The 22,330-nt window shown below is 51.2% G+C and overlaps 1 protein-coding gene across 1 annotated transcript; it reads right to left on the reverse strand.

Moving 5' to 3' along the window:
* Positions 1-1,554: 1,554 nt before the first annotated feature.
* Positions 1,555-21,693, reverse strand: LOC133353952 (claudin-7-like). The gene is made up of 6 exons (XM_061570485.1): positions 21,249-21,693; positions 10,064-10,396; positions 7,603-7,767; positions 5,447-5,529; positions 3,642-3,788; positions 1,555-2,642 (listed from the first exon to the last, which is right to left on the reverse strand). The coding sequence occupies exons 2-6, from the start codon at positions 10,281-10,283 to the stop codon at positions 2,430-2,432; spliced, it is 828 nt and encodes a 275-aa protein (XP_061426469.1). The 5' UTR covers positions 10,284-10,396; positions 21,249-21,693; the 3' UTR covers positions 1,555-2,429.
* Between the last annotated feature and the right edge of the window lie 637 nt (positions 21,694-22,330).

The following is a 22,330-nucleotide window of genomic DNA, read 5'->3' on the forward strand; positions in this document are numbered from 1 at the left end:
TAACCCCGGATTTGCCTCCCGCGGCCTTTCCCAGGAACCTAATCCCCGCGGTGAGTGAGGGATTGCTGTTGACAGACGGTACGAGGCAGGGGGGGGGGAGGAGGAGTTGGTTCCAGCACAGATAAAACTCTCAACGTGCTCAGAGACGCGTGATTGAAAACTGCCGCCGTGGGGAGCACGAAGATCCACGCGCTCACGAGCGTAAGGCCTCTCATGCGCTGCCCATTGGGAATAACGCCGGTTGCGACGGAGTCCACGTCCATTCTGTTCCCCTATAACGCCGCGTGTTGCTTTCATCACGCGAATTGGATATGACGCGATTGAGCGAACGGAATTGAATTTCGCGAGTAGGAATACGCGGTCGTACGGCAGCCTCGGCGCAGCATCACACAAGGCGGGATGCTGCTGGATGCTTCGAGGTGCTGCCCAGTCTTTGTTCAGCCTGAGTACGCATCTCACGTCTTACCGCTGGACTCTGATTTGCCCTACGTTGTATATTATTTATTATAACCCGATTTTTCCATAACGCGGTGTTCTTCAGGAATGCAACTACCGCGTTCTAGGAGAACAGACTGTATCATGCCACATCGCAGCGCGTGCCACCACACGGTAATCGCTCACTTTAGCGGAGAGGGAACGACTCAGGAGGAGGAACCACAGGCGGAGCGGGAAGGCAGCAGCCACGCAATGAGCCGGCGGGAACAATTGCCCGAGCTCTGCGGACCCCTAGTATATGACGGTGTTGGTGACCAAATTAACGAGTGTTCACATGTCGGTGAGAAACCAGTGCACCCCGAGAAAACCCCCACAGGTGCAAGGGGAGGACACTCTATCCCATGGAGACGGAGCGGCTCGAGTCACCATTGTTGCTGCACTGCCATCTCCTGGCCACGTTGACAGGCGTCATGCAACATCCGTGTGCGGTGATCCACCAACTCTCGCTGCTGCTGCTGCTGCTGCCTCCACAGTGCTGGGTCACAGGCAGCCACGTGCAGCGGCGTAGCCAATGCCACCACCACCACCGCCGCCACCACCACCGCCGCCACCACCGCCACCACCGCCGCCACCACCGCCCCCACCGCCCCCACCGCCCCCACCGCCACCACCTCCACCACCACCACCCCCACTGCCGCCACCGCCGCCACCACAATCTCCACCACCACCTCCACTACCACCACCGCCACCGCCACCACCACCACCACCACCGCCGCCGCCGCCACCGCCGCCACCGCCACCACCTCCACCACCACCACCACCACCACCACCGCCACCAACTCCACCACCAACACCTCCACCACCACCTCCACCGCCACTACCTCCAGCACCACCACCACCTCCACCACCACCTCCACCACCACCACCTCCACCACCACCACCTCCACCACCACCACCACCACCTCCACCACCACCGTCACCACCACCTCCACCACCACCGCCACCACCACCACCGCCACCACCACCGCCACCACCCCATCACCACCACCGCCACCACCGCCGCCGTTGCCGCCTGGCAAGAGCTCTGAGTCGCACGCATTTGGCGCAAGATTCCCTTGAGTCGTCCGGTGGGGGGGGGGGGGACTCTGTCACACTCCCGAGGATTCCTCGCGGGGAAAAAAAAAACCTCGTGCGGCTCTTGGGCGTGGGGCAATGCGATAGGATTCGTGCAAAACCCTCCACTGGCAAGCGACCAGTAAGGGCGGGTGAGGCCTGCGACAGCCGCGCTCCCAACGCCAATGCTGGTCGGTCTCACGTCGACAGCTGCCCGGCACCAGGCCCCCCCCCCCCACTCAGTGGCAGTGCATCAGCCGTGTAAGGGGAGAATGCTCACGGCTGCTACATTTCACGTGTGCTGACTGATATAGTAACCACGTTTACTTACTGACGAACTGTGCACCCTAACAGAGATCGATTACAGCAAAGCACATTTTCGCCGTCGTTCAAGTCGATGTCAAGATAACTTCATGGAATTCTATGTCAACGAAGCATCTTTCAATTCATTCAATTACATATTTTTCTACGTTAAGAATATCAATAACATTAATACATGCTGACCATAACCCTGAAGTTCGAGAGTTATGGTTGGTACTTGTGCAATAGAATATATATTAAAAAAACAACACACCACGCACGATGCCGTGCTGTACTATATACACATCACCGTAACATGCCCGTGCTCGCGTTCCCCACAACGCCGCTCGTGATTGTTCTGCGTCGTGCATCTGAGTCGCGAGTCGGTCCGCGGTGAAAGTCGAGCGGTGACGGAGGTGGCAGATCTCTACGTGCGCTCGCTCACACGTACGCGCGCTCGCTCACACGTACGCGCGCTCGCTCACACGTACGCGCGCTCGCTCACACGTACGCGCGCTCGCTCACACGTACGCGCGCTCGCTCACACGTACGCGCGCTCGCTCACACGTACGCGCGCTCGCTCACACGTACGCGCGCTCGCTCACACGTACGCGCTCTTGGGGTGGTGGAGTCCGCGAACTCCGCTGCTGCTGCTCATGGACGAGCGATCGGAGCCCGGCACGCCGGAGATGCCGGCGCTCCTCCCTGCGGGGCGCGTGCCCCGGGCGGAGCGCGCAGGAGGAGGAGGCCCCTCCACGACGCGCAGCCCCGCCGCGCGCCCGTCGCCGCATGACCTGCGAGCGCACGGCACCGCGGGCGTCAGCGCGCACAGCTTGGAGTTTGCGCGGACGGAAAACCGGCGGATCGCCCTGAATTATCAACGAGTCATTTGCAGCTGCAAGGGCGGCGCCGTGCACAAAACGTCCCCATGCACGCCGTGCACGAAAGAGGAACGGTAGCCAAGCGGCAGAAGAAGAGCCAGAGAGTATGTAATAAAACTAATTCGGATGAACATTTTAAAACTGGTTCGGTTTAAAGGTGGACAGGAGCCACACCACCGCAGCTCTCTGGGACTACCGAGTGGGGGGGGGGGGTCACCAGGGGGAGTTCCACCCCCAGTGGGGGTCACACCACAGTAGACATCCAATCACCCCCCCCCCCCTCCTCGAAGGCATTTGAGATCAAAGTACGCGTAGAAGGGCACAATCGGCAGATCTTAATGAAGGAACCCTGCCAGGATTGAATTGCCTCCTGAATGCACAAAGTGCAACAAGCCCCCACAAAAGCCTTAAATACGAGCCACGTGATCGTGCATTGCACTCGACTAGCCACAGCCAGGAGCCAGTGCAGAGAAGCAAGATCACAGTTCAGTTCATGTCTCAGGTGGAGCCCTGTGAGCCAAACGGCGCAAGTCGAGACTGCCACAGTTCCCCGGGTTCGAGGGCGTTGACTCAGCCGGTCATGCCGTCGTCCAGGAGCCGATTAAAAAACGCGTGCCACTGTGTGGGGGGGGGGGTGACCCGACAGTGGTTGCCCTCCTGTCGACCGACTCAACGCGCCCGCTGAAGGCGAATGCAGGAAATCCCCCGTCCACCGAGGGAGCTCGGAGTCGTGAACAAACGAAACGCGAGCGCTCAACCTCGACCGCTCGTGTTTGAGCGGAGAAGTCGCCGAACGTTGTCGACTCGGGTCAGGCCGCGAGCCCCCTCCAGATCGACGGACAACGCCCCCCCCCAATAGAAGCTTGTGCGCTGGGAGGGGGGGGGGGGCTGGTGACTGCGCGTGATTCTCACTGGAAGACGCGGGGTGTCGCGTGGTAGGGCTGCGCCGCCGATGATTCGCGCTGTTGCCTGCAGGCGGCGCACAGGAGGAGGCCCCCGCCCAGTAGCACGAGGCACGAGCCGGCCCAGCCGACGTAGAGACCAGAGCCGTACTCGTACCTGCGGGACACACAGACGACAGAGATCCAGCCCCACCGCGTGTAGCCAGGGGGCAGGCGCCGTTAGCGAGGAGCACCTACGAAGGGTCGGCACGGCACACGAGGGGGTGGGTGGGTGGCCAGATGCACACCCGGTCGTCTTTGTCTCGCTAGTGGGTACTCATTTGAGGCCGAGTCCACCTATGGGAGGCCCAGGACCGTTTTAGATCATCTTGGCTGGTGTTGGCACTGAGAGGGAATTGAACTCGGGTTACCGCTCCCCACACAGGGACCCACCTCACCACACGTACAGGACGACCACCTTCACCTGCGTATTGTGGCCCACGAAATTTATGGATGTGGAATCTCCGAGGCTGGCTCAGGGATGTGAACGTGAGATGGAGCGCCAACACTCTGCGCGCTAATTTGAGCGGTAAATCACTTTGAATTGTGTTTATTTTTTATATTTTTATTATTTGATTTTTTCCCTTCTACGTGACTTTACCGAAAGAACCAAGAATATGAATCCCTGCAGTCACGAAAGCTTTAAATCAAACACTTTTAATTGTGTTTCTTTTTTAGTAACAAAATCACCTGGTGGATCCTGAGATCACAGGGAAAAGGGCAGGTTAGGAAACCTTCGACTGGCTTGTTGTTGGAGGCTGATTTTTTGTTTACAACGTGGTGAAGCCTTAAACGACAAAGAGGAAAGGCTACGGCTGTCGATGCGTTAATAATGGAACCTCCGTTCGCAAACATTGCGAAGCAAACGCCCAACAAGCAGCAACGTAAGGATAGATTGGTGTACGTGAAGGGAATGTTCCAAACGCTCAGGCCGCTTACCCCAGCAGCCTGCGCGTGCTATACGGGGAGAAGTTTGTCTTGTAACAACAACAATACAAATAATGATTATATTTATATTGCACCTTTCATCAAGGGTCTCATAGGATGCTGCACAAATCCGAGCGGCAGGCACTCAGCTGAACGATAACTCGTGAAACTAAACAATATGACACAGAGCGAGAAAGTGTTCCAGAGGTCGTGGGTTCGATCCAGAGCCCGACGCCTGCTGCTGTATATTTGGACTTTGCCTGTTCCTCCCCGTGGTTGCGTAGATTTTGCTCTGGGTCCTCTGGGTTTCCCCTCCACATTTAGAATCAACATCACGCGTTTAGGGCATTTGGTTGCTGTAAATGTCCACACGCTGATAAGCCACTTCGTTGAGCGATCATCTGTGGCCAGGTCGCATCTGACAAAAGAGCTACACAGCTCCGTGGGCCTTACCTGGTAAAATAAATGTTTTTTTCTTGATTTAAAGCTTTCGTGACTGCAGGGATTCATATTCTTGGTTCTTTCGGTAAAGTCACGTAGAAGGGAAATAATAAAATAATATTATGGTCACTTTTTATGTATTGTTTTATATCAATATTATTTTATTATTTCCCTTCTACGTGACTTTACCGAAATGTTTTGTTGTTGTTTTAAATCCCTTAGTTTGGGGGGGGTCACACGGGGAACAGCTCGGTCGCCCATCGACCGAAGCATCGGCGTGGAGACGCAGGGAATGCATGCGTCCCGAGGTGGCGGAGTCCTTGGGGGGCCACATGTGTCCCAGTGCCGGCAGCAGTAGCAGCGGCGGCAGCGTTTTCGAAAGATGAAGGAGCGTGCAAATTCGCTCACCTGGCTCCGATGAGATATGGGTCGTAGAAGTCGATGGTGAACCGCGTGCGCGTAGTAAGACACGGCCGTGACAGCAGCCGCCCCTGCTCAGGGAGAGGCAAGTGGGGGCGGGGGGGGATGGAAACAATCGTCACGGTAATAATCACGATCACAACGATAAGACCGCGAGTAACCCGAACAGATTTCATCATGCGGGGGCGAATTGACGCACGTTTATGGTTTTACCCAATAAGTTGATCGTTACGCACGAGCCGTTGATTTTCTTTCGCTCCGCATAAAACAATTATATATTGTGGGAGGATCAGGTGTGGCGGTCACGAACTCCAGGATTCAATGTACAACTCCTCCCCCCTTAACTTGTATTTGAGAACTTGTATCTTGGAATGTTTGCCTCACTTGATACAGTAAATCTGGCTGTGACGGTCCCACCTGATGACGGAGACTTGTGTTGCCTCCGAAACGTCGTGATTTATTATTTTATTTCTATTATTACTTTTATTAATTTTAATTTTATTTTTTACCTACGTGACTTTACCGAAAAAACCTTAGAGTATGAATCCTTGCAGTCACGGAAGCTTCAAATCTAGAACTCGTCTAAAGAGCCTCGGCACCATACCCGGTCGGGTACGGGTAGCCGGGTATCGGGTAGGGTACGGGTATCGGGTACCCGATTGCGACCTCTGGTAGCCGAGCCCCGAGAGGGAGCGGGGCTGTTCAACCCGGGAAAGAAGTCGTCTTCTCTGATCATCGCTCTTCAGTCTCCGTATAGGGAATCCGATCAAGTGGTAAGGGGCCGTCCATAAATGACGTCACGCGATTTTGGACTATTTTTGACTACCCCCCCCCTCGTCATACGGCGTCACAAAAAGTCAGACCCCCCCCCCCCCTCAAATATGACGTCACAAAGCTCTGCCCCCCCCCCCCCAAATAAAACATGCTTCAAATCGCTTTAAACTATTGTCATTGTAGTGCGTGTTTAATGTGGCGCTGCACTCTGATGTTGTAGGAGAAAACATTTATTAAAAAGTCTATTTAATTAAGTAGAACGTGTAGTCTATAGCTATTTAAAGTTGCGCATTTTGATGTGACGTCACATTTCTCAAACCCCTCCCCCCTCGTCACACATCGTCACAAATGTCTGCCCCCCCTCCCCCCCTAGGTGCGTGACGTCATTTATGGACGTCCCCTTAGGTGGTGAGGAACGGTGGCCACCGCCTTACGTAGTTAACCTGTAATGTGCATCGTCGCTCGGAATGTACATAGTTAACCGTGGAACGTTGAATAGCGTTGGTTGTGTTAGATAATTAAAAGTGTTGCCACCCAGTCTTGGCGTGGGCCTGATTCGACCCCACTACAAATGTGAGCGAAGCAAAGGTCGCGTGCGCAGCCATTGCGCTAGATGTTTAGAAGATTTCACGGAATCCCAGCGGAATACGTGGGACAGTCGTTGAAAGCGGACTTGAATCAAAATGATTAAGTAAACAGGCGGAGCAGAGTGGCTTGGAGTGTTTGGCTGGATACCCTTTCCCACGCGCGCGTGTACGCGTGTACGTGCGGTGGTTAGCGTGGTTGTGGGGAGCGGTAGTGGAGTGGTTAGATCGCTGCGCTACGAACGCGGCTACCCGGGTGCAATTCCCGCTCACGACCAACATCAGCCATGAATATTTGAACCGGTCCTGCGCCTCCCGTATGCACATATGTTGAAACGTGCTGACCGCCCACACCCCACGAGTTCCGTGCCGGCCTTAATAGGTGCTCGCCAACAGCTCTTGCCCCAACGGCGTGTTAAAGGCTATACGGGGGAAGCATTTACACTATGAGACCTCCTTTACTAGTGGCAAAATATAGTAATAGGTTTTTACCCTTTCAATTGGAACAAAAACTGACACCTTTATACAAGGCATCATGTTTGCAATAACCACAACACAAGCAGTCAAAATGCAAACAAAAAGAAACAACTCTGATGATGATAATGATATGCACTATCCTTGAAGTTGATTGGTCCACACCCGAGACAGCTTTTCTTAGAGCCTAGTCTCCATTGGTGTTGGACCAGATGACGCCAAAAGGTGTACCAGTTGAAAGGGTAAAAACCTATTACTATGCTATACGGGGGATCTGTGTCTTTGTGCGTGAGTGCGTGCGCGCGAGCGTGCCTGAGAACATGTAGGAAATGCCGCTGAAGAGAGACATGTGCGCCTTGGACTTGGCGGTCAAGGGCCCCACGTGTGTGCACTTCATGCCGAAGAGGGTGCAGAGGGCGGCCAGCCCGCCGATCACCACCGACGAGACCATGAGGCCCTGGCACGCGCGGATGTACACTGCACGGGGGTCGGGGAGGGGTGGGAGGGGGGGGGGAAACAGCGGGTCAGCGGAAATTGATTCGTGCCGAGATCTGGTAACGGTATTGTTGTGTTGAGTTTCATTATGGGATAATGCGCGGTGTTGGTCGACCTCGTCTGACTGAGAAATATGTCTGGGTTCGGTGTACAGGCGAACATCTGGAAACCCTATAGGATTGCCAGTTCGAAGATATTCCCCTTTAGTGCCCAATTATGGCGTGGCTAAGATGCATGGGAGCGACGGAATAAAGTCCCTCTGTGGCCATCTGTGGCCGTGTTTCAAGCGGAAAGTGAAGTCGCGTGCCGGGACCGTTGGCTGTCCACCCTGGCCCACACCGTGACCCCGCGTGCCTACCCACAGTACTCGAGAGAAGTGCTCTCTCTCTCGTCTAATCATCACCGTTGTCACCAAATTTAATGAAGACGGCCTTCAACTTGAGTCCTGCTTTTAGATGGGGGGGGGGGGGTGACTCGGCCCTCCCTCCCTCCAAGCAATGAACACCACTTTGTGAGGAAGTCAACAGTGGGTCGTCTTTGGATAGACTAATCCCCGCCATAGGAATGTGGAGTCTCCACCACTGGCTGAAGGCTATACACAGGAGGTGAGTACCAATGCCTCGATGCGCATGTGAGCAGCAGCAGCAGCAGGATATCATTGGGACCTTTTTCACTTTCATCAGAATCTGAATCTTTGTTTAGCCTGCAGGAGGAATCCGATGAGCTATGAAGCTCTATTTCACAGATGTCCAGTAGGGGTGGGTCAGAAAGTTACAACAACAAACAGTACAAAGACGCGATAGGAGGGCAAAGTATAGGAAAGGTAAGAAAATCACGAAATATAAAAAAAGTATAAAATGCAAAAGTAAATAAATTCCTGCCGATTTAGCAACATCAAATGCAAGCTTGGACAAGGCAGAAAAACAACAACAACAATACCAGACCACAACAAGACAACAACACACAGTAGTCCCTCAATAGAATTACACATTAAGGTTGAACTATCGATACACCGTTCGGGGGTAAGGATCGAAGTTTGAAAACATAAGAATAGGTTTTTACCCTTTCTGGCAATAAAACAAGAGTTGTGTTCAGATGTTCAAACACCAAATAGGAACATTTTGCAAGCAATCAAGTTACTGCATCAACCACATACAGTACTTGTGGTGAACATACAAACACAAACATCCTCTGATAATACCAGTAGCAAAATATAGTAATAGGTTTTTACCCTTTCAACTGGCGTCATCTGGTCCAACACCAATGGAGACTAGGCTCTAAGAAAAGCTGTCTCGGGTGTGGACCAATCAACTTCAAGGACAGTGCATATCATTATCAGAGTCGGTTTGTTTGCATTTTGACTGCTTGTGTTGTGGTTATTGCAAACATGATGCCTTGTATAAAGGTGTCAGTTTTGTGCCAGTTGAAAGGGTACAAACCTATTACTATCCTCTGATAAATTTAGATGGCATTGTTCTTGAAACCGATTGGTGTACAGCAGAGACAGCCTTCTTGATGGCCTCGTCTCACCGGTGGCAGACCAGAGAACGCCAAAAGGCGAACACTACATACTTTGAATCTGGCACAAAAAACACATTCCTGCGGAGGGAGCTGGTAGAGACGTTGGGTTGTTCGGTCAATGGCCAGGGTCAACGGCGGCGTGGTGTATTCCGCAAATATGCCCGACTGTGAGGGCGGGCACAAGCCGGCATGAGTAGGTTAAACGTTGAGTTTTATAAGGGCACCACGGGGTGACCAGCTCCTCCCCACCCAGCCCCACCCCTCCCCACCCTCCCCACCCAACCCCACCCTCCCCACCCTCTCCACCCAGCCCCTCCCCACCCTCCCCACCCAGCCCCTCCCCACCCTCCCCTCCCCACCCAGCCCCACCCTCCCCACCCAGCCCATCCCCACTCAGCCCCTCCCCACTCAGCCCCTCCCTCCCCACCCAGCCCCTCCCCACCCTCCCCACCCAGCCCCTCCCCACCCTCCCCTCCCCACCCAGCCCCACCCTCCCCATCCAGCCCCTCCCCACTCAGCCCCTCCCTCCCCACCCAGCCCCTTCCCACCCTCCCCTCTCCACCTAGCTCCCACTCCTCCCATTTCTGGATGCACGACGGACGGACGGACGGACACAATAATCCCCTGTGGGCTGGTGGAACCAGGAGGCTCCTACCAGTAAAAAGGTCCCATTTGGATCAAAGTCACGAATCACATTTGCGAACGCGCCTGTATCCGACGCTCATCGTCCGCCCGTCCCTCCGTCGGGCGCACTCACCGTCCAGGTCGAGCATGGTGAAGTTGGGCTTGCACTGCATGCTGCCCATCGCGTTGGCCGTGCACTGCTTCCAGAGGCCGTGCGACACCCAGGAGGCCGTCATGAGCGACTTGGCACGGCTCGTGATGCGCCACTCGTTGGACGCCGTGCACACGATGACCCCCACGAGGCCCACGAAGGCCAGCGAGGCCCCGAGCACCTGCATGCCCGTGACGGCCATGAGCTGAGCGACCTTTCCCCCGCCCTCCGGGACGGACGGACGGACGGACGGATGGAGGCAGGGAGGGAGCGGTGGCTAGGGGCAGATCCTCGTTGCTCCCCGACTGGCGCTCACTGACACACGGGGACACAAAGGACAACAGGTGTATCCTCGTGTATGAAAAAATTAACCCGTAAAAACAAAGTTTTTCACTATAAATCCTTTATATGCGTGGCGGCTAGAGTCCTCTCGTCCTCTGGCTTGAGATGGCTGCCACCTATGGGTCAGATGATTGCCTGCCACCATTAAGCAATTGGTAATTAAATATAATTTATTTTTTCCTAAAAAGTGTAACATTTTGGAAAAAAATTGTCACGAAAATAAATTGTCACGCACAACGAGTCTGTGTGCAAAATGTCAGCTCGATTGGATCACGGGAAGTGGGTTAAAAAAACGACCGAAAGATTTGCACGGTCGAAAGCGCGCAAGCAAGCAAGTGAACTTAATATAAAGGATTTAAAAATAAGAATAGGCTTTACCCTCTATGGCAATAAAACCGGAGGTGTTAAGATGTTCAAACACCAAATAGAAACATTTTGCAAGGCATCAAGTCTGCATTAACCACGCAAACTTGTGGTGAACACGCAAACAAAAACATGCTCTGATAATTAATGGATGGCATTGTCCTTGAAAGTGATTGTCCTACACCAGAGACAGCCTTCTTGAGGGCCTAGTCCTGCAAGTGTCAGACGATAAGACGCCTAAAGGCGAACAGCACGAGGAGGTCAATGCACTATCAGGGCATTTATATCTCGGGGCGAGCAGCTACAAGATGGGTCTCCTTTTTGCCAGTATCAAAGTATGAAAAAAAATGAATAGGTTTTACCATTTCTGGCAAAAAAAATTCTCAGATGTATCCTCGTTAAGCCTTGTGCAGACTCCTGAGGGACGTGTTCCTGGTGAGGGAGGGTGGGCATGGGGCATTTCGCCCTGCCACCTTGAGATTCCAAAACTTCCTATTGTAAACGAAACTTTATTTTTATTTTACCAGGTAAGGCCCACTGAGCTATACAGTAAACCCTCGTTATTCGCGAGTTCTGGATTCGCGAGTTACTCAATGTCTACCAATTCCTTTTTCGCGACCTGCTGGACTCCAGTATTCGCGAGTGTAAGTAGCGCCAGACCACCGACAAGTACTTGATACGTACTGTAGTTTATATGTACTGTACTTTACAGGACTCTACTTGCTTGTTAATTGCCCTTAATCATGGCTCCCAAGCATCCACTGAGAGAGGAGAGTGCTTCTGCCCTTTCCTCTCTCATTCCATCTTCCAAGAAGTCATCCTCCTGAATCCGTACTGAATTCCTCACCATCACCACCACCTCCATCGTTGTCAAATCATGATCATCAAAGGTAATTAAAACACACATTCTTCTTAATAACTCATTGTAGTCATTGTTACGAGAAAAAAAATCCATGTCCACTCATACCAGGACCTTAATCCCATTATTCCCGTTGAACAAAGTTTCTGCATCCAACGAAGTGGCTTATCATGTCGACATTTTTGCAGCCAAATACTCGAAAAGCATGTTTTTAAATATAGAGGGAAAACTCGGGAGAAGCCGGAGAAAAATCCGCACGACCACGGGGAGAGAGACTCGGAAACTCCACATTTATAGACATCAGGGTCTGGATCAAACCCACGACCTCCTGCATACCGGGCGAGGTAGTTGACATCTCCTAGCCACCGTGGCGCCCCATTGATATTGTATTGATATTCACCAGAGAAGATACGTTATTGACAAGCAGATAAACCGCTCGGAGTAGTGGAGCGGAGCCAGGGTGGCGAGTGCTTATCCGTTGACTGTGCCGCTGAAATTTCAGAGGTACAAGTTTAGGCAGCAATTGCAATGACTGTAATCTCTCCGTCATCTCTCTTTGCGGTAATGTGGATAATTGTATACCGACGATTAAAGAAAACAAAACGTGTTTTACTCAACTCCCGGTGGCCACGGCGAATCGCGTGACTCAGCCCTGCCGCAAACAACAACAACAACCGCTCAGCACCACATCTCGGGCCGTGCCCTCGTCCAGAGTGACCGACGCAATCCGGATGGCTCGGCCGGCCCGCTCTGTGCGTGAAGGGACTCGCGCCCCGGTCTCGCGAATTGTCGCCTGGTTGAAGGAGAAAAGAACAACTTTAAATCGACGATGGACACTTCTTCTCTTTCGTGCGGCAATGCTCAGGAGCTCGATGCCAATGCCGAGGTCTGCTGCTGGTCATGGACGAGAGGGCTTCAGCAGAGAGAGAGAGAGAGTTCGTGTCGTTGTTTTTTTATTACACGCTTTTATCTTCTTGATTCTTTCGGTAAAGTCACGTAGAAGGAAAATAATAAAATAATAAAAATAAAACATAATAAAATAATTCTCACGACGTTTCGGAGGCAACACAAGTCTCTGTCATCAGGTGGAGACTTGTGTTGCCTCCGAAACGTCGTGAGAATAATTTTATTTTATTATTTTCCTTCTACGTGACTTTACCGAAATAACCAAGAAGATGAATCCCTGCAGTCACGAAAGCTTTAAATCTTGTAACTCAATTTTAACCCACTTCCCAATGTGGTATCGACTGCAAACTTCGTATACTTATGTCATACTGATGACAATACTATATTCTATCATTAAAAATAAAACAAAATTAAGCCATCTCTTTTATATGTTATGTTTCGCCTTGGGTCTAATTGTCCACCCTCAACTGACGTTGGCTGTAAATCACCACGGCCCCACACGTTATGGCAAGCTTCGGGGCCACTTCCTGGAGTCGTGGAGTTCTGCCATTACGAGTTCGGTACATTTCTTTAAAGCGTGTTTAAAAAAAAGTATTCTTAAATATTACATACTACTGTTCCTCCTCCTCCTCCGTAGAAGGAGCACAGGCCACAGTGGTTTACTATGTGGGTCCATAGTCTTTGGTTGCATGGCCACGATCACACGACCATGGCTTTAATCAATCAATCTTTATTCTGTGTGCCAATGTCGCCCTCGATAGAGTAGCCATCAGTGCACGCTGCCGCAGAACGGGAACGGTACCGGGGGGGGGGGGTGGCGCAGAGAGACAGGAACGAGAAGAGGAACCCGTCACGACCTCAGCGGCGAACACCGACTGAGACGGAGAAGATTGCAACCCACGTGCAAAATAAATTGCAGCCGTGCGCAACGAACAGCACGAGAAAGTTAAGCGGTGAATACAAGTACAAAAATTAACGGTAACGAGACAGCTTTTATTTTAAATGTTCGATGTTGTGGCAAGGGGAATTTGAGTCGGTGCATCTTGGAGGAAAGCAGTCCGTCTGTGTCGAGCCCCTGGGGAAGGTAGCGAGGAATGGAGAGCCTCGGGCTGTCAGTTGCCGTCGTGCCCAGAAGCGCGCTTCATTGTGCACGAGCGAGCTAACGGGAGCGGTTGGGGTGAAGCGGTGGGTGGTAGAGGGGGGAGGTGGGGGGCGAGCCGTGGGGGGTGGAACGGTGGGGGGGGGGGGGGCGGGAAGGGTGGGGGGCAGTGGGAAGGTGGCGGCGCTAATTAATTGCAGATGCTGAGGACAGGCACCTGTAAGCACGGTGTGGTTCTTCTTGTGTGGTGTTACATTTTGCGTTGTATTACTTCATTTCAAAGTGACACTTTGCATTTCTCACGTTACAAAAAGTTGTTCAAGAGTGGGAAATGTTGGGGCCCGGAACGTAACCCGGCCTTTAACGTGGCAGTCAGCAGGAAAGCGACGATCGTTTAACGAATTTTCGCTTAACGAGCAATTTTCGCTGGAAGGTATCTCACTCGTTCAGCGAGACGCACCTTACACGAATCGCGTGTCCTGACTTATGGGCCACCCTGTGCTCTCTCGGTCAGGACGAGGCCCATCATCGACACTGTGCCAGCTTACGGGAATCAAGTTCGACACAGCAATGCCGCTCACGGATCTCGAAACAAATTAATTCCTGGTTCCACCCAAACGCCAATTCCTGGGCCCTCCCGCATCAGTGACCCGGAGCGTCCCGGAATTTACATCCGGAAACCCGGACAGGTGGCAACCGTCGTGGTGTGTCGGGAGGTGCGATAACCCTTAGTGCTGGATACAGTCACGTTTGCAAATGTGATTTGTAACTTTGATCATTAATGACCTGTGTCGTATCGATAGTTCAATGGCAATGTGCCATTTGTATGGAGGGACTACTGCTGCGTTGCGTTCTCTTGCCGAGGGCTGGGACTGTGTTGTTGTTGTTTTGCTCCCTTGGCCAATCTTGATTCGTAGGACTTGTGTAAATCATTTTTTATTATTCACATTTCGTGACTTGCTTCCCATTTTCCACATGTTGCACTCCCGTCGTGTTTGTTGTATTGTTTGCTGGTTGTAACTCGCCACTGGACACCTGTGAAAAAGAGCTTCATAGCTCATCGGATTCCACCTGCAGTCGAAATAAAGATTCTGAACCCTGGGGGCGCGCCATCACTTGGCCACGCGGTGCAGGAGGCCCTGCAGCAGGAGGCCCTGTAGTGCAGGAGGCCCTGCAGCAGGAGGCCCTGCAGCAGGAGGCGCTGCAGCAGGAGGCCCTGTAGTGCAGGAGGCCCTGTAGTGCAGGAGGCCCTGTAGTGCAGGAGGCCCTGTAGTGCAGGAGGCCCTGCAGCAGGAGGCCCTGCAGCAGGAGGCCCTGCAGCAGGAGGCCCTGCCGCACTACGATCGCTCCGCGAGGGGGCGTCAAACAGCAGGCGCAGCGTGTTAGTGGCAGACCCCGTGAGCCGCCGAGCTTGCGTGTGACTGGCTGGGGTCGTCGTCACCAAGACACCGCTGGGGCCGTGTCCAATGGAAGAGTTCCTCCAGGTGGCACCGCGATCCGTCGCCCCCAGCCAGGACTCCTGCTGCTGCTGCTGCTGCTGGATAGGCACGGTCCGGCATCATCGAGCGAGACGACATTCCGTGATCAGCACCAGGTTCAGTGTGGGGTGTCCCTCGTGAGCCCACGCGCGGTCGCGGTTCGTTCTGGATCTGTCGCCGACGCTCGGCCGCAGGGCGAGGCGAGGCCGGACGTCTGTCTGGTCGTCTGCTCGTTCAAGACGGAGCTGCGTGCCCGAACTAGGCCGAGACACGCTTGGCTACGTGCGGTGCGAAATAAGTTCAACATACGTGCATATAGACATGGTGGTGTCAGATGAGATCCCCTAGGTGGGGGGGAGACCGTTCTGGATGTCACGGTGTCGTTTGTGACGCAGTCAGATCCACGTGGTCCACAAGGATGACGTCACGGCTTCGTTTGTGACGTAGTCAGATCCACCTGGTCCACAAGGATGACGTCACGGCTTCGTTTGTGACGTAGTCAGATCCACGTGGTCCACAAGGATGACGTCACGGCTTCGTTTGTGACGTAGTCAGATCCACCTGGTCCACAAGGATGACGTCACGGCTTCGTTTGTGACGTAGTCAGATCCACCTGGTCCACAAGGATGATGTCACGGCTTCGTTTGTGACGTAGTCAGATCCACCTGGTCCACAAGGATGATGTCACGGCGTCGTCTGTGACGCAGTCAGATCCACGTGGCCCACAAGGATGACGTCACGGCATCGTTTGTGACGTAGTCAGATCCACCTGATCCACAAGGATGACGTCACGGCGTCGTTTGTGACGTAGTCAGATCCACCTGATCCACAAGGATGACGTCACGGCGTCGTCTGTGACGAAGTCAGATCCACGTGGCCCACAAGGATGACGTCACGGCATCGTTTGTGACGTAGTCAGATCCACCTGATCCACAAGGATGACGTCACGGCATCGTTTGTGACGTAGTCAGATCCACCTGATCCACAAGGATGACGTCACGGCGTCGTCTGTGACGAAGTCAGATCCACGTGGTCCACAAGGATGCAGCTGCTCCGCTGACAGCGCGAGATGGAGAGCCTGGAGATGGTGGGTGCCGGACGCGTGCAGTGTCCAAGGTCTCGGAGCAATGGAGCGCTGTCGACTGGCCCGCAAAGTTGTTTACAAAAGTGAACAAAGAACGGCCGCATTTTGCCAGTAGAAATGTGGCAGACTCCAGCAGCCGATTAGAGCCAATATAAATATATAGAGTAGTTCATTCGTGTTGTCAACGTAACATCATGATTAGTAGGGTTGGATTTCATCTATACACCAATACACCTACTCACCCATTGGCTGACTCATGTACACACCAATACACCTACTCACCCATTCACTGACTCATGTGTACACCAATACACCTACTCACCCATTGGCTGACTCATGTACACACGAATACACCTACTCACCCATTGGCTGACTCACCCATTGACTGACTCATATATACACCAATACACCTACTCACCCATTGGCTGACTCATGTATCCACCAATACACCTACTCACCCATTGGCTGACTCATGTATCCACCAATACACCTACTCACCCATTGGCTGACTCATGTACACACTAATGCACCTACTCACCCATTCACTGACTCATGTGTACACCAATACACCTACTCACCCATTGGCTGACTCATGTACACACCAATACACCTACTCACCCATTGGCTGACTCACCCATTGACTGACTCATATATACACCAATACACCTACTCACCCATTGACTGACTTATATATACACCAATACACCCACTCACCCATTGACTGACTCATGTATACACCAATACACCTACTCACCCATTGGCTGACTCATGTATACACCAATACACCTACTCACCCATTCAATGACTCATGTGTACACCCATACACCTACTCACCCATTGACTCACTCATGTATACACCAATACACCTCCTCACCCATTCACTGACTCATGTACACACCAATACACCTACTCACCCATTCATTGACTCATGTGTACACCCATACACCTACTCACCCATTGGCTGACCCATGTACACACCAATACACCTCCTCACCCATTCACTGACTCATGTACACACCAATACACCTACTCACCCATTGGCTGACTCATGTATCTGTGTGAGTGTGTGGGGAGCGGTGGTGTAGCGGTTGGCACGCTGCGCTACGAACTTGTGTGACCCGGGTTCGATTCCTGCTCACTGCCAACACCGGTGACGATTATTTGATCCGGTCGTGGGCCTTCCCTACGTCGACTCAGCCTCAAATTAGTACCTGGTGCAGTGTGTAAACATCGCCACTGGGGAGACAAAGGCGGTCGGGCGTGGTGCTGGCCACCTACCCCCTCATGTACCGTTCCGCCAATCATAGGTGCTCGCTAACAGCACTTGCTCCAAATATTCTATGAAAGGCTATACGGGAGGTCTTTGTGTGTTAGTGTGTTAGTGAAAGTGAGTGTGCGTGTGTGTGTGTGTGCGTGTGTGGTGTGTGCGTGTGTGCGTGTGTGCGTGTGTGAGTGTGTGTTAGTGAAAGTGAGTGTGTGTGCACCCCTTCCGAGAAGTAACCCAGCATCGGGACTCAAGGTAAGTGAAAATAAAACTGATTTTCTTTCTATTCATGTTACTTTATTATGTTTTATTCACCATACACTATTTATCACAGTATTCCATGCGAATGTACACTTGTTCTTATTGATTAGTTTAACAATGCTTACTTCTTTTTTGTCGAACCATAACACATTATGACACTGACCGCATTTAAATAGAGTACATGATTGTGTTCCGACTTACGAACAATTCGCCGTACGAACAGGTCTCGGGGACGTAAGTCGAGGACCGCTAGTATCCCAATACACCTACTCACCCCATTCACTTACGCATACACCAGTACACCTACTCACCAATTATCTACTCAACCAATCACTGCTTTTTTACACAAACCTACTCACCTGCATACTAATGCATCCTCCTAATTTCGACACTAATAAACCCATTCCCTGGCTGGTATGTACTAACGGACCTACTCACCCATTGCCTAACTCGTACACACACATTGGCCTCGACTCACTCTTATCCATAGATAACACTCGCTCACGTATCACTCCGAACTATAAACTCCAGTATTAGTTTGCGAGTGCACCGTCACGATTTACACGTCACTTCAAACTTGATTTGAAGCTTTCGTGACTGCAGGAATTACTCTTCGGTTCTTTCGGTGAAGTCACGTAGAAAGAAAATAAATGAAATAACGGAGTACTATTCGTATGATCTCAATTTTGGAGCTTTCGTGACTGCAGGAATTATTCTTTGGTTCTTTCGGTTAAGTCACGTATAAAGATAAAATAACAAATTAAATAATAGCATACTACGACGTTTTGACGTCGTAGTATGCTATTATTTCATTTAATTTATTATTTTATCTTTATACGTGACTTAACCGAAAGAACCAAAGAATACTATTAGTATGATTTAATTTATTTAATTTATTTTCTTTCTACGTGACTTTACCGAAAGAACCAAAGAGTCCATCTCACTTGCCGATGATTCACCCCAAGCAGTCCCCCTCCACCGCGCCCGGTCTTTTGCCAACGGTGGCGTCACACCACGAAGCGAGGCTAAGGCACGGGATTTGTTGCTGGGTTCTAAAGTGCGTTACGATATTACGGATCGATATTTTTATCATCGGGTACGTACTGGATACGAAAGAACAGTTTTCGCATTCGTACCATTTGCCTCCTCATGTCGTCACCCATTTCAGGCGATCAATTAATTAGAAGTCGTCTTAATTTATCATGATCTTGTCTGCAAAAGGCGGCTGCAATAATTGAACACATCAGCGACCAACAACTTTCAGCGGCAGGCGAGATTCGTTTCTCGAAATGCCACGTGCCGTTGATAACTTGGTGAGAATTTTAGGCGTTTTTAATCAACACAGTATGTCGAAATTATACGATTTTGGATTTAAATGTTTCTTGTCAATTCGAGAAGAAAATTTCGAACATGTTTAATGAAGATTTAGTTTTTTTGTAAAGAGTAAGGAGCAAAATGTATACCCTTAGCTTGCTTGTCATCTATCCCTTATTTTCTAACCTTTATTTTATCTTCGGCACGATATGAGGTTACGTAATCAAGGTTGACTACGTACGGCGCGAAAGAAGTTCTGCATACAAGCGGACACAAATCAAACTCCCCATGTGCGCGCGACACCCGAACATAACTCTTCACCCCCATACTTAGGCCACGTTCACTCGCCCACCACCGAACTCACTCGCTCACTCACTCCTCACTCACCTATCATCCACTCTGCACCAATCACTTTCCCAGCTCCTGCGAAGCTGCTAGGGCAACACAACCCCTGAACCGCATTGGCACCCACACCATGGCACAGGAGGAGCGTATGTGGATACCTGATGATGATGATGATGACCAAAATCAGTATCAACACTGGAGAAATCCGATGAGCTATGAAGCTCTTTTTCACACATGTCCAGCGAGGGGTGGGTTAGAAAGTTACAACAACGAACAATACAGCAACACGATGGGAGTGCAAAGTGTAGGAAAGGAAAACGAATCACGAATATGTTTATTTTATTTTGTATTTTACCAGGTAAAGCCCACTGAGCTATTAGCTTCTTTTTCAGAAGCGACCTAGCCACACATTCGAGCTCAACGAAGTGGCTTATCTTGTGGAAATGTATAGCGGCCAAATACTCGAAACGCGTGATGGTGTTTCTCAATGTGGAGGAGAAAACCGGAGGACCGGGAGAAAATCCACGCGACCACGGGGAGAGAGAGAGACACGCAAACTCCAAAATAGACAGCAACAGGCATCAGGGTCGGGATTGAACCCACGACCTCCTGTATACCAGGCGAGGTAGTTAACATCTCCTAGCCACCATGATGATGATGAGAGAGACACGCAAACTCCAAATATCCAGCAGCAGGTGTCAGGGTCGGGATCAAACCCACGCCCTCCTGTATACCGGGCGAAGTCGTTAACATATCCTAGCCACCGTGATGATGATGAGAGAGACACGCAAACTCCAAATAAACATGAGCAGGCGTCAGGGTCGGGATCGAACCCACGCCAGGCGAGGTAGTTAACATTTCACCACCGTGGCACCCCTTAAATAATTCACAAATAAACTACGTATTGTACTTTTAAATTGCGTAAGTACACCAATTCGCAAACTTGGAAAAGGCAGTCAAACAACAGCAACAACAGTCCCAGGCCACACCAAGACAATACACAGTCACCTCAACAAACTTGCACATTGACATTGAACTATCGACGATGCACAAATGGGAAATTAAAAACTCTCTGGCCGTGCGCGAATAATGTGGTCACCATCCAGAACAGAGTAAGGGAATGAATGAAGAACGACTCGATGCAGAATTCACAAACACGAAGGAGTCGGCGTCATCACGGGAGCTGGTCACCTCGTCACGCGAACACAATCTTCCCCGTAAACTCCGTGCAACTATGGGTCGTTGATTTAAATTGGAGTCGTTGATTGAAATCAGCAACACGTGAACAAAAAAATCAACCTTTCCCCACTCGAGCAAGTCAACTCGCTCACCCCCGTAACTCATCCACTGTCACCCTCACCAGCTCACGTAGGCCTCGGCAAGGTAATGTAAAAGTTAAAAGGTAAAAACAACGAGCGTACCTTTACCCTACCTTTTACCCTTACCACAATACACTCACTCTACCCTACCTTTAACCCTTTAGCAGGTAAGGTAAAAAGTAAAAAGCAACGAGCCTACCTTTTACCCTTACCCCACACAAATTACCTGATTACAGGGTAATTACGGGGGTACTACGACATGAATAAGGTTTATAACGGTAAATGCTATATAGAGCGTTTTATACATATAGAATCTCGATGATTCCAATTTTACACGCTTTCTTTGAACTCACTCTGTCTGTTGTTGTTGTCATTATTGTTGTTGTTGTCATTGTCGTTGTTGTTGTTGTCGCTGTCGTATCCTCAAATCTTGTAACTCAATTTTTACCCACTTCCTAAAGTGGTATCCACTGCAAACTTGGTATACGTATGTCATAATGGTGACAATAAGCTCACGCACTCACCTCACTCACCTCACTCACTCCGTCCATCAGAGTCGAGGAGACGTCTCCGCGAATACTCTGGAACGCGACAACTTCTTCAAATCGTCTCTGTGCCTGCGGACGATGTCAGCGAGATGCCGACCGCGTGGCTGCTGCTGCTGTTGCCGGTCACGACGAGAGGGCTTCGACAGAGGGAGAGAATTCGCGTCGTTTCGCTGCTCCTCCGTTCAAAGCGAGCGGACCACAGCTATTTAACTGTACGGTCCAGTGTTGACAGCAAACTCAAAATAAGGATGATGATTTTTTTTTAGATATATACGCGCAAAATAAAGACCACGTAAAACACTTTTAATATCAAATGTGCGCGGTCGCTGTCCGAAAGTGGAAAGCTTTGCACCCGATAATAATAATCATAAAGGGCCCTCTTGAATCGTTGGTTCGTCTGTGAGTTTGAACAACACGAGCCCCGCCGCGTGTTTATATAGCAGCTGTGCGGGGTGCTCGTCTCTTCCCGTGCCCACTGCTCACAATCACTCCAGCACCCCACCCCCGACTCCACTCGTCATTCCCTCGGCACACCCCAGCACCCCACCCACGCCCATCGCCCACCCCCCCCCCAACCATGATCCCCTCCGTCCGCCTGACGTTCATTGATGGGAGAAAGTCACTTCGTGTGAGATACAAAATCATTGTTGTCGTCGTGGAGAACGCATCAGCGCAGTAGCAGTGTGAGCGTGTCAGACGACGCGGCCACCTTCACGTTACCGTTCCTGCACAAACACACAAGCACATGCGGTCAGCCACAGGGGCTTCTGGGAGTGGATCATTCCCAGCAGGAGATAGCCAACAACGACGTTCACTGGTTTACCTCAACAGGCCATATCCATTGCTCTGGTGTTCATAAAACAATTGCTACATTGAGCTCTTTATCATCAATAGCGTCATCTTCACGGAGTCCTGGAGATATTGGCCTCGCCACCGAGATGTGGAGTTTACGCTATTGGCTTGCCAGGGATATTATTATTATAATAATCACTCTGGGCAGAGACCTCTGGGCATAACTGGCCGTGTATGTTGCTCCCAGGAGCAGGTTGCATGGACAGAGGTTTTAC

The sequence above is a fragment of the Lethenteron reissneri genome, chromosome 45, assembly GCF_015708825.2.
Source record: "Lethenteron reissneri isolate LAM-NWPU_2019-01 chromosome 45, ASM1570882v1, whole genome shotgun sequence".
Taxonomy (NCBI): domain Eukaryota; kingdom Metazoa; phylum Chordata; class Hyperoartia; order Petromyzontiformes; family Petromyzontidae; genus Lethenteron; species Lethenteron reissneri.

Excerpts from the sequence above, each read along its gene's own strand:
- LOC133353952 (XM_061570485.1), bottom strand. The coding sequence starts at position 10,283 with ATGGCCGTCACGGGCATGCAGGTGCTCGGGGCCTCGCTGGCCTTCGTG. Across the intron at positions 7,768-10,063 it reads CACCATGCTCGACCTGGACG|TGTACATCCGCGCGTGCCAG; the intron begins GTGAGTGCGCCC and ends ACCCCCGTGCAG. Across the intron at positions 2,643-3,641 it reads GCGACACCCCGCGTCTTCCA|GTCATGCGGCGACGGGCGCG; the intron begins GTGAGAATCACG and ends GTGCGCTCGCAG.